We start from the raw sequence: 20,453 nt of genomic DNA on the forward strand, positions 1-20,453 counted from the left end.
AATCAGAAAGAAATTAACCTGCCCAGGCCCACAGAATCACTAATGATCCTTAGAAGTATCCAAGACCTTATTGAAATAGAGAAATAAACTTCCAAATGCTGGGAAGCATGAAGAGAATAGACAAACATGTCCTATTTTGTTCCTGCCACCAGCCTGGAGTGAAAGAATACATGGTAGTTGCTTCTGCAGGAGCCTCAACTGTTGAGCAGTCTGCTATCAGACATCAGTTCTGTCTCCATTTCTGGTCCTTTGATGAGCTGTATAACAAGCCATCCATGAAGATAGGGGGCCAAGAATACATCCTAGGAACACTCCCTGGGTCCATGAAGAGCTTCTGAGGCGGGCACTTGGATGACTGTGAAGGACAATATGCTTGGCTCTTGCTTTCAATCACCTCAATGATTACTTAATAAATGAATACTTTTTTTAAATGTTTGTGTGTGGTGTGCCAGCACAGAGTGTGACTTTAATATGTAATCACTGTGATCACAGTCTCCAGATTTCATGATATTCATCCAGATGTAACTGGTCAGCATGCTGGGTATCAGCATGGAGGTCTGACAAAGGTACTTGGATTTCGGTTCTTCCAGACTCGCTTAGCAATAGCTTCCACCATGAGGAGCTCCTCTTCTGCTGCCAGCACTCCTGGGATGCACCCCTCTCTCTCCCTGCCAGACAATTTCATGAAGAATTAATTCACCATTTAGAGACAGCTCTTTAGTTGCCATACAGAGTTCCCAGGGAGCCAGTTTAATGCCAGCTTTCCTTACATTTCCCCTCACATTCCTACATTCATACAACACAAAGCCAGGTGTGGAGGCCCATGCATGTGATCCCAACACATAGAACACTGAGGCAGGAGGATGCAAGTTCATTGCCAGCCTGAGCTCCGAGGCTCTGGATTTTACCTCTAGGGCTGGAAGGGAAGAAGCTGTAAATAATAAAATACCAGCAAAAAAGTCTGTCAGGAACCATAAAGATTGGTACTAAATTTTCATGGAAATGGATGTTTATAGTCTATTCTGATATAACACAAACTATTCAATACATATAACGTTTTTGTAACCAATTTAGTGAGTATGCAAAAAGTTTGGTTGATTTGAATAGAAAAGTTCAGAATTAGAACCAGGTGTAATAAAAGTGGGTTAGAAATCTCTAAGGGTTGACATCCTGCCTCAAACAGTAGGTAAAACAGAATTCCAATCACACTAACCAATTTAGAACTCCATATCCTGCTTCAACAATGACAAAACCCAGCGTCACTTCATGAGAAATGGCCGTAGTTCTTTGGTAAGAGGGTGGCAGGCATGAGCCACCCACCTTTCTCCATTGCTCAGCCCTACTATATTCGCAGGGATAGCAGTCCACTTGCCCAGTGGGGCTGGCTGATGTCACAGAGGCCATGGGAATGCTGTTCTACCAAAATCTGGGGCTCAGTGCTTTGGCTGGTCTGGTGGATCCCTGAGGGAAGGCTGTAGGTAACTACTTTGTCCCCCACATAAGATGCAGAGACTCCCCTCCCTGAGTGGCATTCATTAGGAAGCTTAATGTGACAGCAACGTTTCTCTATTATTTCTTCCAATTCGTAACAAGGGCCTTGTCAGTCCACTAGAAGAAAGATTTGCTGCTGCACTAACTGCAGAGAAAGTGGACCAGCTCCTTCGAGGACTACACATAATTAGGGCTTCAATGCATACATGCACACACACATGAACGCATGCACACATGGACATAAATGTTACACACTGAAGAGGCCTGATGGTCACCAATCAATCAACTAGCTTGGAAAATTAACAAGTGGACAGGTCCACTCTAAAACAAGCAGAAATATTAATCACACCCATAAGTCAGGAGGGTTAGCCTAATACCACTAACACAACATAGTACTCAGACACAGATTTGTTTTTGAGACAGGGTCTCACTATGTACATCAGGCTAGCCTGGAACTAACAGAGATCTTCTTGCCTCTGTCTCCCAAGTGCTTGGATTTAAAGGTGTGCTATACCATGACTGGAAGAAATAGATCTTTAATAAAAAGTATATCCTAATGAATCTCAAGTTAGCCTTATCACAAGTCAGTTGTTATAATTTCAAGACAGCCACTAAGAAAGTAACTTAAAATAAACAGTGTAAGAGAGAAGAAAGAATCTTAACTGGCATGCTACAACTAACTTCTAAAAATATGACATTGATGAAAGATATTATGAGGAAAAAAACCTATAAAAGTTTATATTTATATTTCAATACCTAATGGCATGAGTAAATGATTTTTGATCAGTAACCACAGTCAATGTAAGTGGATTAAGTGCTCATATTAAAAGGTAGAGGTTAGCCTAGTGGGTAAAAATATGATTCACTTGAATATGTATGTCATATATGAGGGAACTTAAAAGATAGAGGAGATATGGAATAACTCTAACAGGTTTGTTATTGCCTTGAAAACAACTTTTAAAACTAGATAAGAGTATCTAGTGAAACTCTATCAGTGATCTGAAGGGAAAGGATGGAAACACATAAACCATACAAACATCAAAATTATAAAAAAAAAGCCGGGCGGTAGTGGCGGCGCACGCCTTTAATCCCAGCACTTGGGAGGCAGAGCCAGGAGGATCTCTGTGAGTTCAAGGCCAGCCTGGGCTACCAAGTGAGCTCCAGGAAAGGCACAAAGCTATGCAGAGAAACCCTGTCTTGAAAAAACAAAACAAAACAAAAAAATTATATTAAAAAAAAACATAATTAGGTTAATGTAAGGATGAAATACACTTTGAGAATACTTCCTAGCATAAAAGGGACATTTCTGTTCATAAGAAAGACAGTGCAATCTGAAAATGTATGTGCATTCAAAATAAAGCTCAACATTCATGTGAAATAAAAATTGGCAGAAATAAAACTCTCTCAGGAATTGTACACATAACTTAAAAGGCCAGCGAACTGAAAAAGAACTGAGCACATTATTACCCAATTCATTATCACTTGACATTAAAGTGTATTGTACTTTGAAGCAGACACAGATCACGTGACATTCCCAGGCTCGGGCAAGGTGGATGGCTCAGAGGGGAAGAGCACTTGCTCTGCATGCCTGAGGACTGGTTAGAATCTCCACATCCCCACACCTCACATAAACAGCAGATACGGCTGTGAATGTCTATAACCCCAGGGTAGTGAGATGGTGGTAAGCGGATCCCAATGGCATGCTGGCCAGCAAACCCAGCAGAAATGGCAAGCCTCTGGTTGAGTGAAAGACCTTGTCTCAAGGAAATGACCTAGAGATTTATAAAAGAAGGCACTGGACATCCTGCTGTGGCTTCTGCATGTGCATATGCAAAAGCGCATACCTGGATACACATAAGTGTTTGCAACACACACATACAGAGCTCACAGATTATGATTTTTGACCAAAACAAAAGTCAATCAAGAAGAAATACCAATAACATATCTAGAAAGTAATCCCAAATATTGGAAATCAAACAAAACACTTCTAAACCATGCATGAGACAAATGGTGCTTTATAGTAGCATTGCCAGGGATCCCAAACAAACCCAAGAGAGCTGCCAGAGGTCTGAGAAGGAGAGTTTCTCCTCACATACCACATGTCAATGGGGTCTTATTATTCTCAGTCTCCAACCAATGAAATGACACCCCCCTTGTTTCTGAACACGTGACAGGACCATACTTCCAACAAAAATCTCTGTGTTCAATGACTACAACAAAGGCAAGAGCAGGAGCAGGAGCAGTAGAGAAGTATCGTTTGAATTATTAGGTGGATGGGAGTGCCCCACCAGCCCTGGCAATGCGCTTAAGACATAGTCTTCCCCTCCTAACCTGCACAGGATGTGAGGACAGAAATCTGAATCTCCCTGTGCTCAGAGATGAGATCTGTACCGACTTTTCTGATGCTGTAATGAGACACAAAGGCCAAAGGCAACTTAGAGAAGCAGCAGTTTATTTTGTCTTCCAGTTCAGGAGGGAGAGTCCTTAGAGCCATGAAGGCCCAGCATGGCAGTGAGAACAGGAGGTTGGCTGATCTCATGTTCATCCACACACAGGAGGCAGCAAAGAGAACAGGAAGTGGGGTGAGGCTAGAAACCCTCAAAGCATGTCCCCTGTGATGCACTTCCTTCAGCAAGACTGTACCTCCTAAGGTTTCCCACACAGCACCACCAGCTGGTGACCATGGGTTCAAATCCAAGAGGCCATTTCTCATTCAAGTCACAGCATGATCACTACCACTTACTTCTATGCACTTCTTTCTTGACCCTAACTTGTAAACAAGAGTGAGCCAGACATACAAAAGGAATGTCACAGGATTTCCCAAAGGGTCCTGGGACCTGAAACAAACCTCTGAATGCTCAATGAAGAAGTCTGGGAATGCATAGACTCTTGGAAACTAGCTTAGTTCTCTTTATAGTCAGTGTTCTCCTTCCTGAAACATAGAAGTTGCCATGAAACTGTGAAGCGTTTATCTAATTGTTCTTTATCAATAAAAAAATCGGGAGTCAGATAGCAGGGTAAGAACCTGAATGATCAGAGAAGTGATGGAGAAGCCACCAGTGACCTCCTTAATCCAAAAGGGCTGAGATCCTCTCTCTGCCCCGCCTCACTACTTCCTGTCTCCTATCTGTCCTCAGTCCCCCAGACCTCTATTGTTAATTTTGGTCAGCTAGTGGCTAGCTTGGCCCTCTAACTCAAAGCAAACTTTATTATCAGAATGTGATCAAAATATCACACAATAAAACTGACTGTGATTAACTCTGCCTCTTGCATCTCATGTAGCTTCTCTCACTGGCATGACATATGGATGGCAACCCTATGAGCTCCTCACCATTGCTGCCTTAATGGATCATCACCAAAACCTACTTGTGGTGATATTTTATTTGTGCTCTAATAAATAAAACTTATCTGGGGATCAGAGGACAGAGCCAGACACTAGATTAGACATAGAGGCCAGACAGTGGTGGCACACATACCTTTAATCCTATCACTCTGGAGGCAGAGATCCTCTGGATCTCTGTGAGTTCAAGGCCACACTGGGAACAGAGCCAAGCATGGTAGCACGCACGCCCTTAATCCCAGGAAGTGATGGCAGGAAGCAGAAAGATACATATCAGGAAATAGAGGCTTTTAGCAATAGTTCAATTAAGATCTTTTGGGTGAGGACTCAGAGGCTTTCAGTCTGAGGAAACAAGAGCTCTTGAGACTCTCTTGGGCTGAGGATTTCCTAGAGGTAAGATGAGGCTGGCTTGCTCTCTGATCTTTCAGCTTTCACCCCAATTCCTGGCTCTGGGTATTTTTAATAATAAGACCATTTAGCAATTTGTGTTACACCCACTGAAAGTTACTGATGATGTGACTGAAGAATGAGTGAAAAATCCATCTGGAAGAGAGAAAAGGGTGATAGGATCAGTGATGCTAATGTCTGTGGTGGGTAGGTCTAGGCAACAGGAATATGAGCCATGAAGGTGTGTCAACAAACATCCTTCTGACCACTTCAACTGCAACTGATGACAGAGAAGATATCATGCACCTGTATTTAAAAAGATTTTAAGGAAGAAATGTGGTTGGAAAAATGTTCCATCACCTACTTAGTGTCCTGACATGATATCCCTGATGCTTTAGAAATGCATTTCCATTGTGTTCTCTTGAGGATGCTGGAGTGTATACCACTGGTTACACAGGAGGACAACTCTTCGTCTTGATCTTCCCTGGGCTCATAGTCCAGACACATGAAGCTCAGAAGTGGAGCCCTAGCTATAATCACCTCTGTATTGTTTTGTGCTCAGTGATCAGTGCTCAGTGGCATCAGTGGGAGATGCATTTGTCCTCCTGGGTCTTAGGGGGCACATGTGAGAAGGTTTATGAACCATGAACATTGGGTGGAACTTGTAAATAAGGCACATCAGAGTAGAGGAAAGTAAGTCCCGTATGGTCTAAATCCCAGACCCCAGGCTGGAAGGGGCTCCAGTGCAGGGAAGATGCTGCCCTGGTTACTGTGGACCAGATTGCAAGCTTGGTACAGCTACACCAGTGAGGAGATATTGTGGCTGGGTTCAAGTAAGCCTCTGCTCTCAAGGATGGCAAGGGCTCCAATGTGAAACAGAAAACAGGTAGAGGGAGACCCCTCAGATAGGGACCTGATATGTTATAAAGAATAAAATGGTCCTGAATTTGACCCCATTATTAAAGGCTCAGATGCCAATGAAGAAATGGCCTGAGCAATGCTGCATGGGACACAGCTGAAACCAGATGAGTTTCACCACACAAACAGTTTCAGGATGGCCACATTCACTGTGAGGCTTACTGTTAGCTGTCAGCTTGTCAATCTAGAGTCCCCTGGGAAGGGTTTTTCACTGAGGGATTGTGTAGATTAGGTTGGCCCATGAGTGTGTTTGTGTTGGGTTATCTTGAGGTGGGAAAATCTGCTCATGATGAGAGGCAACTGTTCCCTAGGCAGATGATACTAGATTGCATGAGAGTAGAGAAAGGGATTCTCCTCTCTCTCTCTCTCTCTCTCTCTCTCTCTCTCTCTCTCTCTCTCTCTCTCTCTCTCACACACACACACACACACACACACACACACACACACACACACGCCATCTAGTTATCTGAATCAGCAAGTCAGAGACATTGTCTCAAAAGACAGGATGGAAAGCACCTGAAAAACAACACAAAAGGCTAGCTAGCTTCTGGCCCACACATGCGCAGATGTACACAGTCACACAGACACTGATACAGATACACACTTACAACTCACACACAAATACTAATGATAGAAAGCCAGGGCTGATGTCTGACGTTTGTCCTGTTAACAACTCAACATGTATTATACATTGTAAGTTTTAGCTTCAGTCCCTTGTGACTTTACTGTGTGTACTGTAGACACCTGTGGTACTGGGATCATATTGTAAGTGAATTGACATCTTCTCCATACACACTAAAAGAAAACTCACAGTGAAAAGGAGTGAGGATTTTAATTGAGTGATAATGGAAATTAATCACAGAGACACATGTGAAATGTTTACAGGGAGAATGTGTCCTTTTAAATGCTTACATTAATAAAAATACAAAACTGAATATGTACTTATGCAGGAACTAAGTTTGTTCCCACTCTTATTTCTTTGGCCCAAGCAGACAGAATGCAAACACTGAGCACTGAGCACATACCCCTAATGAGGACCTCTGAGGAATCAGCCCTTGGGATACCCCAGGGTGACAACAAACCTCTCACCCTCTTGGAAGTCCTGATCTCCAGGGACAGAACCTGCATCTCTTCGTTTTCTCTCCAACACCTAGGCTTCACCAAAGACAGCCAGACATCTCACTTAGATGTCCTTGTGAGGAGAACGCCCTCAGTTGTCACCCTACGTTGTGAATTTCCCCTCATCCAAGTCCAGGATGGGAGCAGTAGAGACCTGGATTCTATGAGAGCCTTGGAGAGCAGCAGGTGAGATGGCTGGGGACACAGGCTAGGGACCAGTCCATCCAACAGCACTGATGCCCAGAGACACCTCCATAAGGAATGGCATTGGGAGGGGGCACCCTCAAACCTTTCTGAAGCTAGCCAAGTTCATAGGGAAATTTTGTCCTACAAGTGGATAAGGAGGAGACATCTAGAGTTAGTGATGCTGTGAGAACAGGCTCCTATCAGTCTTTACTGGAAAGAGATTCCCTCTCAGACATGCAAGCTTGTCCTATTCCATGCCAAATTTCCTGTTTATGACAGTTTCTTCTCTGTGTTCATTGACTGTGACCCGTGAGTCCATAACAAAGGGGTCTGAGACTTAAGCTACTTTGGATGCTATTCTGAGCCCCATATGGGGAACTGGGCAAGTCTAGGAACCACTCAGTTTTAATTGTACAGTCCATGGATCCAAGCTCAGGGACACAGCTACATCAGAGATTTCTGATGAAGTCCTTCGCACGGCTCACAAGAGGCTGGTGGATGAAAGCAGATGTCAACTTGCTTAATTCCTCAAACCAAGCATCACTGTTGATGATAGCAGCTCTGTCTCTCTACAAGGAAGCTGCAACGGAGGCTGCCTTCTCCCTGAGAGCATGCCTGCCACATATCCAGTCAGAGTGGGCGCAATTAAGGGTGTGACATGTCTGAACACACTGCTTTTCCAAGGAAGTGCAGTTTGCTGAAGTATCACTATCTCTTTCCCGCAGGAAACGTGCCTATGCTGAGCCACCTCCTGTCACAAGTGCTTCAGTAGGAGAGCACAGGAGATTTTCACCTTGTTTTAGAATGTGATCTTAGCACCAATTTCAAGTTTGAATGCAGATCCCCTTCAAACTGCATTTCCTCCCTCTCTTCGTCTCTGCTCTGGGAACTCTGTCCTCAGTCTGGCACTCTTACATCTGTCTGACTTACACGAAGGAATGCTGTCTGTCCTTAGGACCCACCAGTCTGCTTTCTTACATTTGTCTTGGCAGCAGGGGTCGAACATCCTCCTTCGCCCCTCAGCATGTGCTGCAGCCATAAGCCAGCAACACTGCAGGACCGTTGTCTAGGTTACTCTACCCCTGGTCCAACCCTGTGGGTCTAGGAGTTACTCTAGGTTTTTTTTTTTTTAAGCATTTTTTGGGGGGCTTGAGAGACAGCTCAGTTAAAGGCACTTACTGCTCTTATGGGAAACTGGAACTGGGTTCCCAGCACCTACATGATATGTGGTCCACATGGTGACTCACAGTCATTCATAACTCCAGTTCCAGGGAATCCAATGCCTCTTTCCTACCCTGCCAGCAGAACACTTATACACAAAACATATGAATGAATAATCTAATGACTATTTTAACGACTTCTTATCTCAGCACTTTCTCCTTAATTTCAACAATTAGTGCCCCCTAGGACTAGTCACCACACCTAGAGCAGGCACCATCTATAGCCAGTCCCACCAGATACTCCTTGTATCCCTCTCTAACCCAACAGTCAGGTCTTATCACATAGAGTGGTGGTTCTCACCTTCCTGAGGCTGTGACCCTTTAATACAGTTCTTCATGTTGTGGCGACCCCCAATGATAACATTATTTTCATTGCCACTTCATTACTGTAATTTTGCTGCTGTTAATGAATTGTAGTGTAAATGTCTGGTATGCAGAATGTCTGACATGCAGCCTCCAAGGGGACATGACAGACAGGGTGAGAACAACTGACCCGATGCCTCTGCCTCTTTGTTTGCCTTTGATCAGGTAGGCAAGCAGTACTCTGCTTTCCTGGGCAAGCACCTTGAATTCTCCCAGGAGCATTGCAGCCCAGATGTCTCACCTGACCCACCCATCCACTCTGCAGAAATGCTTTGTCAGAGTGTGCATGACTTTGAGATAGACTGATTAGATTTTTTTTCCTTAGCACTTGGTAATTGCTTTTCATCTCAGAAAAACACTCTGCTATACTTGAAGCAGGCTTTCTTCTCTGACTTCAGGGAGGAGGTGGGTAAGGCTCACATTGGGGCCCTTGCATGAGCTCAGTGACAGATATAATGCTAAACCACCAGGCAGGTCTCTCAGAGTCCACATACTTCCCAACTCTCTGAAAGTAGGAAAGAGTAAAAAACTTGGAGATGATAATATAATCAATACAGCACTTGCTCCTTAGTTAAAGTTTCCATGATGAAAGCTATTAACATGTAGACTAAAGAAAAAAAAAAGCACTAAGCTTGACTTGAACTTTTTATTCACTTGGTTCCATGAATGGAGTTAAATGACCTAAAGGTCCCATCCTAAATTTCATCATCTATAAAGTAAATTCATCACCTCAATTATTAGACAAAGGTAAATATTGTGTAGGAAATGTCCTGTGTGTGGAACTTAGCAGCAGGAATGTAGTTCAGAAAGTAGGGGCACTAGAATAGCACCCTGCTGAATTTATCAGGGGTTTTATTGCAAGATTCTACAATATTGGAAGTGTGTTCGTATTTATTCATCACCAACCAGGAAACCATTGCACAACAGAAACTGTTTTTGCCTAAATGGTGGCAAACGATCTTACTGAATGATGATACTTCCTTTCCCCAGATATGGGTGAAGATAATGAAACTATGATCACAGAATTCCTCCTCCTGGGTCTCTCTGGAAAGTCAGAGCAAGAAGAGGTTGTCTTTGGAATGTTCTTGTGGATGTACTTGGTCACCATCTCTGGGAACCTTCTCATCATCCTGGCCATCAGCTGTGACCCTCATCTTCACACACCCATGTACTTCTTCCTGGCCAACCTCTCCACTGTTGACATCTGCTTTTCCTCAGTCACCATCCCCAAGGCTCTGGTGAATCACGTTTTGGGAAGCAAGTCCATCTCTTACACGGAGTGTATGGTCCAGATCTATTTCTTCATCACATTCATCAACATGGACGGCTTCCTGCTGAGTGTGATGGCCTATGACCGCTATGTGGCCATTTGTCACCCACTCCACTACACCCTGATGATGAGGCCCAGACTCTGTGTCCTCCTGGTGGTCATATCATGGGTCATCACAAACCTGCATGCTCTCTTGCACACTCTGCTCATGGTTCGGCTCACCTTCTGTTCCCACAATGCAGTGCACCACTTCTTCTGTGACCCCTACCCTATCCTGAAACTCTCTTGTGCTGACACCTTTATCAACGACCTGATGGTCTTCACCGTGGGAGGGGTGATATTCCTGACACCATTTTCATGCATTGTTATTTCCTATGTTTACATTTTCTCTAATGTCCTGAAGATGCCGTCTGCCCGTGGGATCAAGAAAGCTCTATCCACATGCGGGTCTCACCTCACCGTGGTCTCTCTCTTCTATGGTGCAATCCTGGGGGTCTATATGCGTCCTTCATCCTCGTATTCACTACAGGACACGGTGGCCACTGTCATCTTCACAGTGGTGACACCGCTGGTCAATCCCTTCATCTACAGCCTGAGGAATCGTGACATGAAAGGAGCCCTGAGGAAGACAATTCTCAGATGCTAAAATGTGAATTATTTAGAGCTGAGAGGACTCCTGGACACCACGAATCTGTTCATCTCTACAGAGAAAAGCACGTGCCTATTGGTATAGAATTAATGCACAGCTTTTCCTGTGACTAATGACAAATGATCATGGTTGTATTTGTAAATTTGAAGCTGGCAGATGCTCATTTTAATAAAAGCAGTAATTTGTCTTCTCTGGAAAGGGCTTATTGTGAGGAGCACATTTCTCAGACAGAAACACTGGGATAACTGTGTTGCTGTGCTTTGAGATGGTCCCTCCCAGTCTGTCCGACGCCTGCTCCCACAGAGAACTGGTGCTTCTCCAGCACTTTAGAGCTGACATCCCTTCTCTGACCTCTCTCTGGCCTCTGATGAGGAGCATCTAGTCCACCTGCAGGTGGGAAAATGGCAAGTTTTTTTCTGCCCGAGGCTTAAGCATGTCTTCTACATTTCACAGCTCAGAATGTACCCTTTGCAGACCCTCTCATGGGCACCAGTCTGGAACTGGTACCACCCAGGAATGGATACTGGAAGCTGCAGACAGTAAGCAAAACTATCTTTACAGGCAGAGCATATGGTGGCATAATAAAGATTTTTAAAGAAAACAACGTAAGACTAAGTCAAATGTTGTATAGTATTATTTTAAGATGTGTTACATTTGTTTGTGCTATGGAACATCTGTTTAATGATGCAAAGATGAGCTTCATTCTTTTTTTTTTTTTTTTTTTTTTTGGTTTTTCGAGACAGGGTTTCTCTGTGTAGCTTTGCGCCTTTCCTGGGACTCACTTGGTAGCCCAGGCTGGCCTGGAACTCACAGAGATCCGCCTGGCTCTGCTTCCCGAGTGCTGGGATTAAAGGCGTGTGCCACCACCGCCCGGCAAGCTTCATTCTTTTATGTTGTATTTGTTTAACTCTGTGAAGCTGTGTTACTTTTCCTGTCTAAAATACCTGATTAGTCCAATAAAGAGCTGAACGGCAACTAGCAAGGTAGGAGAAAGGGTAGGTGTGACTGGCAAGCAGAGAGAATGAATAGGAAGAGAAATCTGAGAGACAGAATTAAGGAAGAGCAAGAGAACAAGGAGAGGAGAATGCTAGGGGCCAGCCACCAAGCCACCCCGCCACCCAGCCAGCCACGGAGTGAAAGTAAGAGTGAAAGTAAGATATACAGAAGTAAGAAAGGGAAAAAGCCCAGAGGCAGAAGGTAGATGGGATAATTTAAGTTAAGGAAAGCTGGCTAGAGATAAGCCAAGCTGAGGCCAGGTATTCATAAGAAAGAATAAGCCTCCATGTATGATTTATTTGGGGACCAGGTGGCAGCCTCCCCCAAAGAGTAAAAGAGCCAAAAGAATAAAAAATAAACAAACTGCAATCAAATGTAGAAATGATCCAGCAAGTTATGAGGATTTGCAATTAACAAATAGTTATCAATAGCCTTCATATGCATGGACAATGTCCATTTACAAGATAGAGTGGGCAAAGAGATCACACTTGTGATAAGAACACACTTGTGGAACACACAAGAATACAGTTAACAGTAAACATGAGCAGCTTAAGGATACTGTAAAGCATAGAGACAGAATTGCACAAGGGAATGCTTCTTCCTAATAAACCATCGATTCTAACATTGCAGAGATGAAGTTGTCTGTTTTTCTCTAACTGAAGAGCTGTAAATGATAATAGAAATACAAGACAATTTTATCTGGCTATAAGCGTTAGCACTAGAGTTGCATAGAAACAGATATATGTCTCTATTTATATATAAATCCTCATTATAAACTTCTGTAATCAAGCCAGAGAACAGTCCAAACACTCCACAGACTAGAGCATGAAGTACAGAATCAGACACTTGTGCACAGTGATGGGCAGGAACTTATGGGATTGGTCACCTCACATGGCAACCTCAAAGCAAAGAGCCAGTGATAATTAGCTGTTTCAGAGCTCCAGAGCCTGCTCACAGCGTGACAGTAACCTGGGGCTCTCTGGTGAAAGCTGTAGCTCTTTGGTGAGAAAGGCCTTGGCATCCGTGAAACACTCTCCCCAATTTCTAAGCATGGAGAACAGTCTACTTTCTGAAACTGCTGGTGCTAGAGGTGGCCCTGGGCTTTTGTCTATGGGATTTAGCAGGTGGATATTGTGGAATATTAGTTTAAGATGTGTTACATTTGTTTATGCTGTGGAATATTTGTTTCCTGCTGCAACGATGTGTTGCATTCTTTTATGTTGCATTTGCTTAACTTTGTAAAGCTGTGTTACTTTCCCTGCCTAAAACACCTGATTGACCTAATAAAGAACCAAAGGGCCAATAGCGAGGCAGGAGAGAGAAATAGGCAGGGTTGCTAGGCAGAAAGAATAAACAAGAGGAGAAATCTGGGTTCAAGAGGAGAGCAAGGAGCAAGAGAAGTTGGAGAGGAGGATGCCAGGGGCCAGACACTCAGCCACACAGCCAGCCACGGAGTAAGAAGGAAAGAAACATATACAGGATAAAGAAAGGTAAAAACCCCAGAGGCAAAATGTAGTTAAAGAGAAACAGGATAACTTAAGTTAGAAAAGCTGTCCAGAAACAAGTCAAGCTAAAGCCAGGCATTCGTAAGTAAGAATAAGTCTCCCTGTATTTATTTGGAAGCGGGGTGATTGGCCCCCAAAGAGTAAAAAAACAGACAAAACCAAAAAAACTACAGGTGTAGGTTTTGACTGATCTGGAGGACCCCTGAGAGAAGGGCAAGGATGTTAGCTTCACTAGAACCAAGAGCGACAATGACTTATCGGAACACGAGAGGATTATCAGCTTTCCCCCTGTTCCAGTGTTTGCAATCAGACACTTAAGGAAGTCAAAGGGAGGGTCCTCCACCAGGGAGGGCTTTTTCCAATCAATCAATCAATCAAACCCCAAACCTTGCACCAGCAAACATTATATATAAGACGAAAGAAAGACTAAACCATCTCTCCTCTGAACCTGGGGACAAGGTTAGAAGTATGTTCTTACCAAGTCATTTCATCTTTGCACTGGAGTCCTATAATGGTGCAAGAACAAGAAGATGTAGAGATTGAAATGAAAAATAAAAACACTGAAAGCATTTGCTGGATACAGAAAATGCCAAGGGACATGCCAAAAGATAACCAAAGCAAGCAAACAAACACAGAAAACCCACAAAGGAAAATATGGCCAAGTTTTAAAGATCACAGTGTGTAATGTCAATACTCAAAGCTAAATTGTTTTTCTATATGCCAACAATGAAATTTGGAGTCAATATTTTTTGAAGTACACTTTATAATAGTATCGTATACAAAGCCAGTCCTGGTTGTGTTTCAAATCCAAATGAAACCCCAATTTCCCAAACTCTAAAAGGCTGTCCATATATGCAGATATGAGCTCAAGCTGGACTACAGTGTTTCTGGTAGTTAGATAAAAGCCAGCATTCCTCAGGAATTTGTGAAGTCAGTTCTCATCTGCTGAAAGCTGTAATTTCCTTTATGTCTAGCTGAAGGGTCATATGACTCCCCGTGGTACCTATCAGCATATCAAAGCTGTGCTGACTGCCAGGCCCCCTTGGTATCACAAGTACTTGTTACCCATGTCCATGCTGGCATCCTGGCCCTCTCACCTCCTCTACCCCAAACTCCCTCCAGCTCAGGGGCTTCCCTCCCCACAGCTCCTCATCCCTCTTATAACTCAGAGATCCTCCCAGCCTCACTATTTTCTGCTCTGGCTAGTCTCACTATGTTTCTCTGTTCTGTTTCTGGTTGTTCTCTCTTCCCTCACAGACAGCCCTGGCCATGCCCAGTCTGTTTCTTTCTCTGTCTGCTCTGAACTCTTCCCGATACTCTGGCTCTCCTCTCTCAGATCAGCAATAGAAACCTGGCTTCCCTTTACCCACACCATGGCGTGGTCATGTTTGCACCATTTTTTGCTGTGCCGCCTGTATAGAGTGAGATCTTTAATCCCAGCTCTTGGAAGCCTAGACAAAAGGATGTGATTTCCAGGTATTCATGGGCTATGTGGTGAGACCCTGTCAGAAAAGAGAAAAGAAAGAGAAAAAATAAAAAAAAATGTATGCAATGCTTTATTTTTTAAGACTTTTTTTAAGAATTACATTTCTCTGTCTGTCTGTCTGTCTCTCTTTCTCTCTCTCTCTCTCTCTCTCTCTTTCTCTGTGTGCGTGTGTGCGTGTTTGTGTGCATGTGTGCTATGGTGTACATGTGAAGGTCAGAGGGAAACTTTTAGGAGTGAGTTCTCTACTCTGGCTGTGTATATTCTAGGGTACAAACTCACACTTAGTGTCAAGTGTCTTTACTTTCTGAGCAATCATGTTGCCCCTACAAGTCATTTTGTGTTTTGTTTTGTGTTTGACAAGCTGAAAGAAGAAAAAGAAGAGTCGAATGGTTAGAGAAATACATGGTATTGAAAGTTCAGAGGAAATAAATTATTTTTAAAAACACTGAATGTATTTATTGCTGTCAAATCAAATACTTTAAACTTTTTTTAAAATAGATGAGCTTAGTCTAACAGTTATATGAATAGGGAATGAGTAGACTAGCAGAGTCATTCAGAGAAAACAACGACAGATAAAGATTAATATTGGGCACCTTACTGGTTGCCATGAAATCTTTTTGTAAAAACCTTTCATCAAGTTGAGAAGCCCTTTGATTTGGATTGGTTGAGAAGTTTTATGCTAATTAATATTTTTACAATTTTTTCAAGTGCTTTTCCTGCATCATTTCTATTCTTGTTATAGAAGCCACTGCTGTAGGGTTTGGTAACTGATTAATACTTGACAGAGGGCTCCAATTTTGTTTTTGGGCCAAACCTAAAATAATGATGTCTTTATTTGGTTTTTAGTGTTATTTCTAGTAATGTATTCATTAGATTTGGGCATCAAGTTTCTGTTCACCTTAACTCTACTGTTACTTGACAAACTTTTACATTGTATTGTTTGTGATACATAATATTTATATATTGTGATACTACGTTTTATATATATATACATATATATATATACATATACATTTGTAAGCACCATCTTATCAGACATGATGAAATATAAATAATTAACCAAGGATAGAGCCCTAGCAGTGAGCACCTGTTCAAGAACTGACTTTTTGAGAATCCGAATTTTCAGTGCCCAGACGGAATACAGAGTGAGAACACTTCGTCCTTGTCTCTAATTAGAACCTCTGAGAAATCCACCCTGGGGGAACACAAACTTGGCAGCCACCTTCATGCAGGCACCATCTCCAGGGATGGAGAATCAACATATTCACTCCCAACCATCCAAGCTTGACCTGAGAGAGCCACATGCCTCATTCTAAATGTTCTCTTCTAGGGAGGAAAGGTCCTTCCTTTCTCAGCTTCAAGTGTGGATTTCTCAAAACTCAGCCTCAAACATGGCAAGAGCAGAGACAGAACTTACCTGAAGACACCTGACAGCAGCCCAGAGCACCCAGGTAAGGTGGCTGAGGGAGCAGCAGAGGGCACCCCCACATCAGGCAGACTCCCAAGGACTTGAGCACGTGGGTTGACAGAGAAAGAACTTCATTCAGTCCCTCTGCCTCTGACCAAGTTCAAAGGAGGAAAAGCATCTCACTCCTACATGTCCATGCCTTGTCCTCCATGAGGTGCTCAGCACTAAGACATAGTGGAAGCCGCAAAGTGGGCAGAGCAAGCAGAAGGACATAATGGAGGTTAGTGTGTTAGGAGCTGTACTGCGGGCTGTTACAAAGCCTGTTCAGAAGCAGGGGTGGGGGGCAGAGAGGGAGTGAGGGAAAGAGAGAGACAGAGAGAGAAACACAGAGTGACACACACACACACACACACACACACAGAGAGAGAGAGAGAGAGACAGAGACAGAGACAGAGACAGAGATAGGGACAGGGAGAAACAGAGACAGAGAAAGTCATTATTGTACCCTGGTCTTCATATTTGTTCTCTGCCCATCCCCTGGCGTGTCCCGGTGTATAATGAAGGTGTCTCAGACTGTGGCGGCTTGGATGCTACTGGAACCAGCCGTGGACTGTTGACTCCAGCTGGATTCCAGAGACAATGCCGCCTTTAAGGTGCAGGGTCTCCAACACCCAGTGATGCAGACAAAGCTGCACATCTGGCATCTCAGACACTCTGGACACATCCACAACTCCCGGAAACCAATGCAGCAAAACAGACACACATTAGGATATATACATACACACACATACACATACACACACACACACACACACACACACACACACACACACACACACACACATATATATCCCGGAGGTTCTTTTTTTTTTACAGTCATAGCAACAGAATTCTGTCTTTAAACAGAAGCTTAAGGGGAAGTGGAATTGAAATCCAAAAGTTAGAGTTGAAAGCCAAACAAAGGGGCATCCATGCATGACCTACCATGATGCACTGGTGTCCCGTGGAAGCCGTACACCTAGGGCTTAAACCATGATGTTAGTATTATTTCCAGCAACTGACCATTCCAGTGCCTACCATCTCTTAATGAACAGCGTAAGAAAGTATGGAATAACTACAGCTTAATGCTCTCAGGACTGAGCCTTAACTGTGGTCTTGCCCCACAGAAACAAGTTGTCTTTACATCCCTTGGTGCATCTTTTTCTATTTCTTTGATAGGAAACTATCTGGCTTCTAGAACACTAACATCTACAGTCAAAAGATACTTTTGTTGGTCCCTATGAACTATTGATCATTCTGTCTCATCTCTGCTTCTGCAGTCCACTGACCCTGTGACCCATTGGAAGCTTATTCTAGGTTTTTAAATTCTCATTTCACCATGAAAGCACTGGGATAGAAGACATGTCTATGGTGCGGAGTTTTATGTGGGTTCTGGGGATTTGAACTCAGGACTTCACACTTACATGGCACATGCTTTACCCACTGAGCCATCTCCCCAGGCCTCCTTCTAGATTTTACTGTTGTTGTTACATTGTTCTACATCCATTGTAACGTTCAGGAAGTTAACTTGGATTTCACAAGTCAGCTCTATGCTCCATTTCCCTCTCACATTATAGTGGCCTCACTGTGTCTACCATACAGGCATCCTATAAACAACATTATCAGTTCCCATGTCCTGTTCTGTCCTAGCAGCCAGGCTGTTTCACATGACAGTTGCCACCTCTCTTCTCTTTCCCTGGGCCTTTGATCACCCCCAGGGTGACTCTCCTCCCTTTCTCAGCTTAAATTGCCTGGCATCCCTCCATGGGCACTGCAGTCCAGATGTGATCCTGACCTCCTGGCCATGGTGATTTCTTAGCCTTGGGATTGTCTTTTGAGATGCCCATGAATCTTCATTTTATCCACCTGTAAAACCTTTTTTCTCCAATAGGAAACCATTGCACTTAGACTCTGTATGCGCCCCCCTCTTCTAAGTGCAGAAAGGAGGGTACACTGCACACAGGAGTCTGGCCCATAGCACAGGTGAGCAGACAAACAGCTGTGAGCTGTGGAGAAAACATCTTAGTATCTAACAGAATGTGAAGACACAACAGCCAGTCAAAGCCTACTGGCCTTCTCAGTTGTGAGGAAATAGAAAAGCCACAGCACAACCTCTGGGTGTATAATATATGACACTTAGTAGTGACTTTTCATTTGATTACAATTTAATCAATGGTAGCTAATATAACATAAAAATTGTTGGGGACATTATACCTGCCTATCCTCTCAGCCATCTGGAAGTTGACGCAGGAGGATTACTTACACTCAGAAATTCCTGATCAGAAAAAAGAACATGTAGGAAAAAGTGTGGTTGTGTGTTGTGTTACATAATATCTATGTGCATGTTTGTGTATGTATGTGTGTTGTGCATGGTGTGTGTGTGTTCATGCACCTATGTGTGGTTATGTTTGTGTATGTGTGAGCGTGCATGCCCATGTGTGTCTATGTGTAACATAGAGAACAAGACCATTAGCTTGTTTTGAACTCTCACTGACATCAATCAGCAATTTTTGATAAAGCATCTAGTTGCCCACTCCTCAGTTTCTTCATATATACAGTGAAATGCTGTACATCAATTCCTAGACTGCGTTAATTCTTGTATAAAATGCACATATATATGTCACTAGGAAACAAGAGCAGAGTCAATAAAATCATAGATTTTAGAATTCAATTCTTTAACAATGGCCCACTCGTTGCTATAAAAGTACATTGTAAGTCATTTTATTAGCAGTTAATTCTCAAATAATAAGCAAAATTTTCAAAAGTTCATAACAGTTTTCTTCAAGTGTTGGTGAATGATTTCACTATATGGGTCTCACTCTCTTTCCAAAGACATGGACGGTGACAATCAGACAATCACTACAGAATTCCTCCTCCTGGGACTCTCTGAAGAGTCAGACCAAGAAGAGGTTGTCTTTGGGCTGTTCTTGGGGATGTACATAGTCACCATCTCTGGGAACCTTCTCATCATCCTGGCCATCAGCTGTGACCCTCATCTCCACACACCCATGTACTTCTTCCTGGCCAACCTCTCTACTGTTGACATCTGCTTTTCCTCAGTCTCTGTCCCCAAGGCTCTGGTGAATCACATGGTGGGAAGCAAGTCCATCTCTTACACAGAGTGTATGGTCCAGATGTACTTCATGTTCATATTTGGCAACATGGACAGCTTCCTGCTGAGTGTGATGGCCTATGACCGCTATGTGGCCATTTGTCACCCACTCCACTACACCATGATGATGAGGCCCAGACTCTGTGTCCTCCTGGTGGTCATATCATGGGTCATCACAAACCTGAATGCTCTCTTGCACATTCTTCTCATGGTTCAACTCACCTTCTGTTCCCACAATGAAGTGCACCACTTCTTTTGTGACCCCTACCTTGTCCTGAAACTCTCTTGTTCTGACACCTTTATCAATGACGTCACAGCCTTCACTGAGGGTGCAGTGATATTTATTACACCATTTGTATGCATTGTTGTTTCCTATGCCTACATCTACTCTAAGGTCTTGAAGATGCCCTCTGCCCATGGAAAAAGGAAAGCCCTATCCACATGTGGGTCTCACCTCACTGTGGTCTGCTTATTCTACGGGACGATCCTAGGAGTTTATATGCACCCTATTTCCTCCTATTCACTACAGGATGCAGTGGCCTCTGTCCTCTTCACAGTGGTGACACCCATGGCCAATCCCTTCATCTATAGCCTGAGGAATCGTGACATCAAAGGAGCCCTAAGGAAGATAATTCTCAGATCCTAGAATCTGAAATTTCTAGAGCTAAGAGGACTCCTAGTCGTCATGCATTTTTTCATTTTTATAAACAGACACTCAGACTGGTCTAGTGCTAACATGACCTTGCCTTGGATTAGTGATAGATGATGGTGATTATGCTTTTGATTTGGATGCTGACTAATATTCTCTGTCACACACTTTGAAACTTATCTCTGTGGTGATATTTGTAATCTAAGTAATAAAGCTTGTCTGAAGATCAGAGAACAGAACCAGCCGCAGAGTTAAACATAGAGGTGAGGCTGTGGTGACACACATTTTTAATCCTGGCACTCTGGAGGCAGAGAC

The 20,453-nt window shown here is 43.3% G+C and overlaps 2 protein-coding genes across 2 annotated transcripts; both read left to right on the plus strand.

Moving 5' to 3' along the window:
* The first annotated feature begins 10,016 nt into the window (after positions 1 to 10,016).
* On the plus strand, positions 10,017 to 10,940 carry LOC114688103 (olfactory receptor 1361-like). The gene has a single exon (XM_028862714.1). It carries the CDS (start codon positions 10,017 to 10,019, stop codon positions 10,938 to 10,940), a length of 924 nt encoding a protein of 307 aa, XP_028718547.1.
* Positions 10,941 to 19,211: 8,271 nt separating this feature from the next.
* Positions 19,212 to 20,135, plus strand: LOC114688108 (olfactory receptor 1361-like). The gene has a single exon (XM_028862722.1). The coding sequence runs from the start codon at positions 19,212 to 19,214 to the stop codon at positions 20,133 to 20,135; it is 924 nt and encodes a 307-aa protein (XP_028718555.1).
* Positions 20,136 to 20,453: the final 318 nt, after the last annotated feature.

This window comes from Peromyscus leucopus, chromosome 8b (genome assembly GCF_004664715.2).
Source record: "Peromyscus leucopus breed LL Stock chromosome 8b, UCI_PerLeu_2.1, whole genome shotgun sequence".
NCBI lineage: Eukaryota > Metazoa > Chordata > Mammalia > Rodentia > Cricetidae > Peromyscus > Peromyscus leucopus.

Bases quoted from the DNA above. Each gene is read 5' to 3' on its own strand.
- LOC114688108 (XM_028862722.1), top strand. From the start codon at position 19,212: ATGGACGGTGACAATCAGACAATCACTACAGAATTCCTCCTCCTGGGA.
- LOC114688103 (XM_028862714.1), top strand. From the start codon at position 10,017: ATGGGTGAAGATAATGAAACTATGATCACAGAATTCCTCCTCCTGGGT.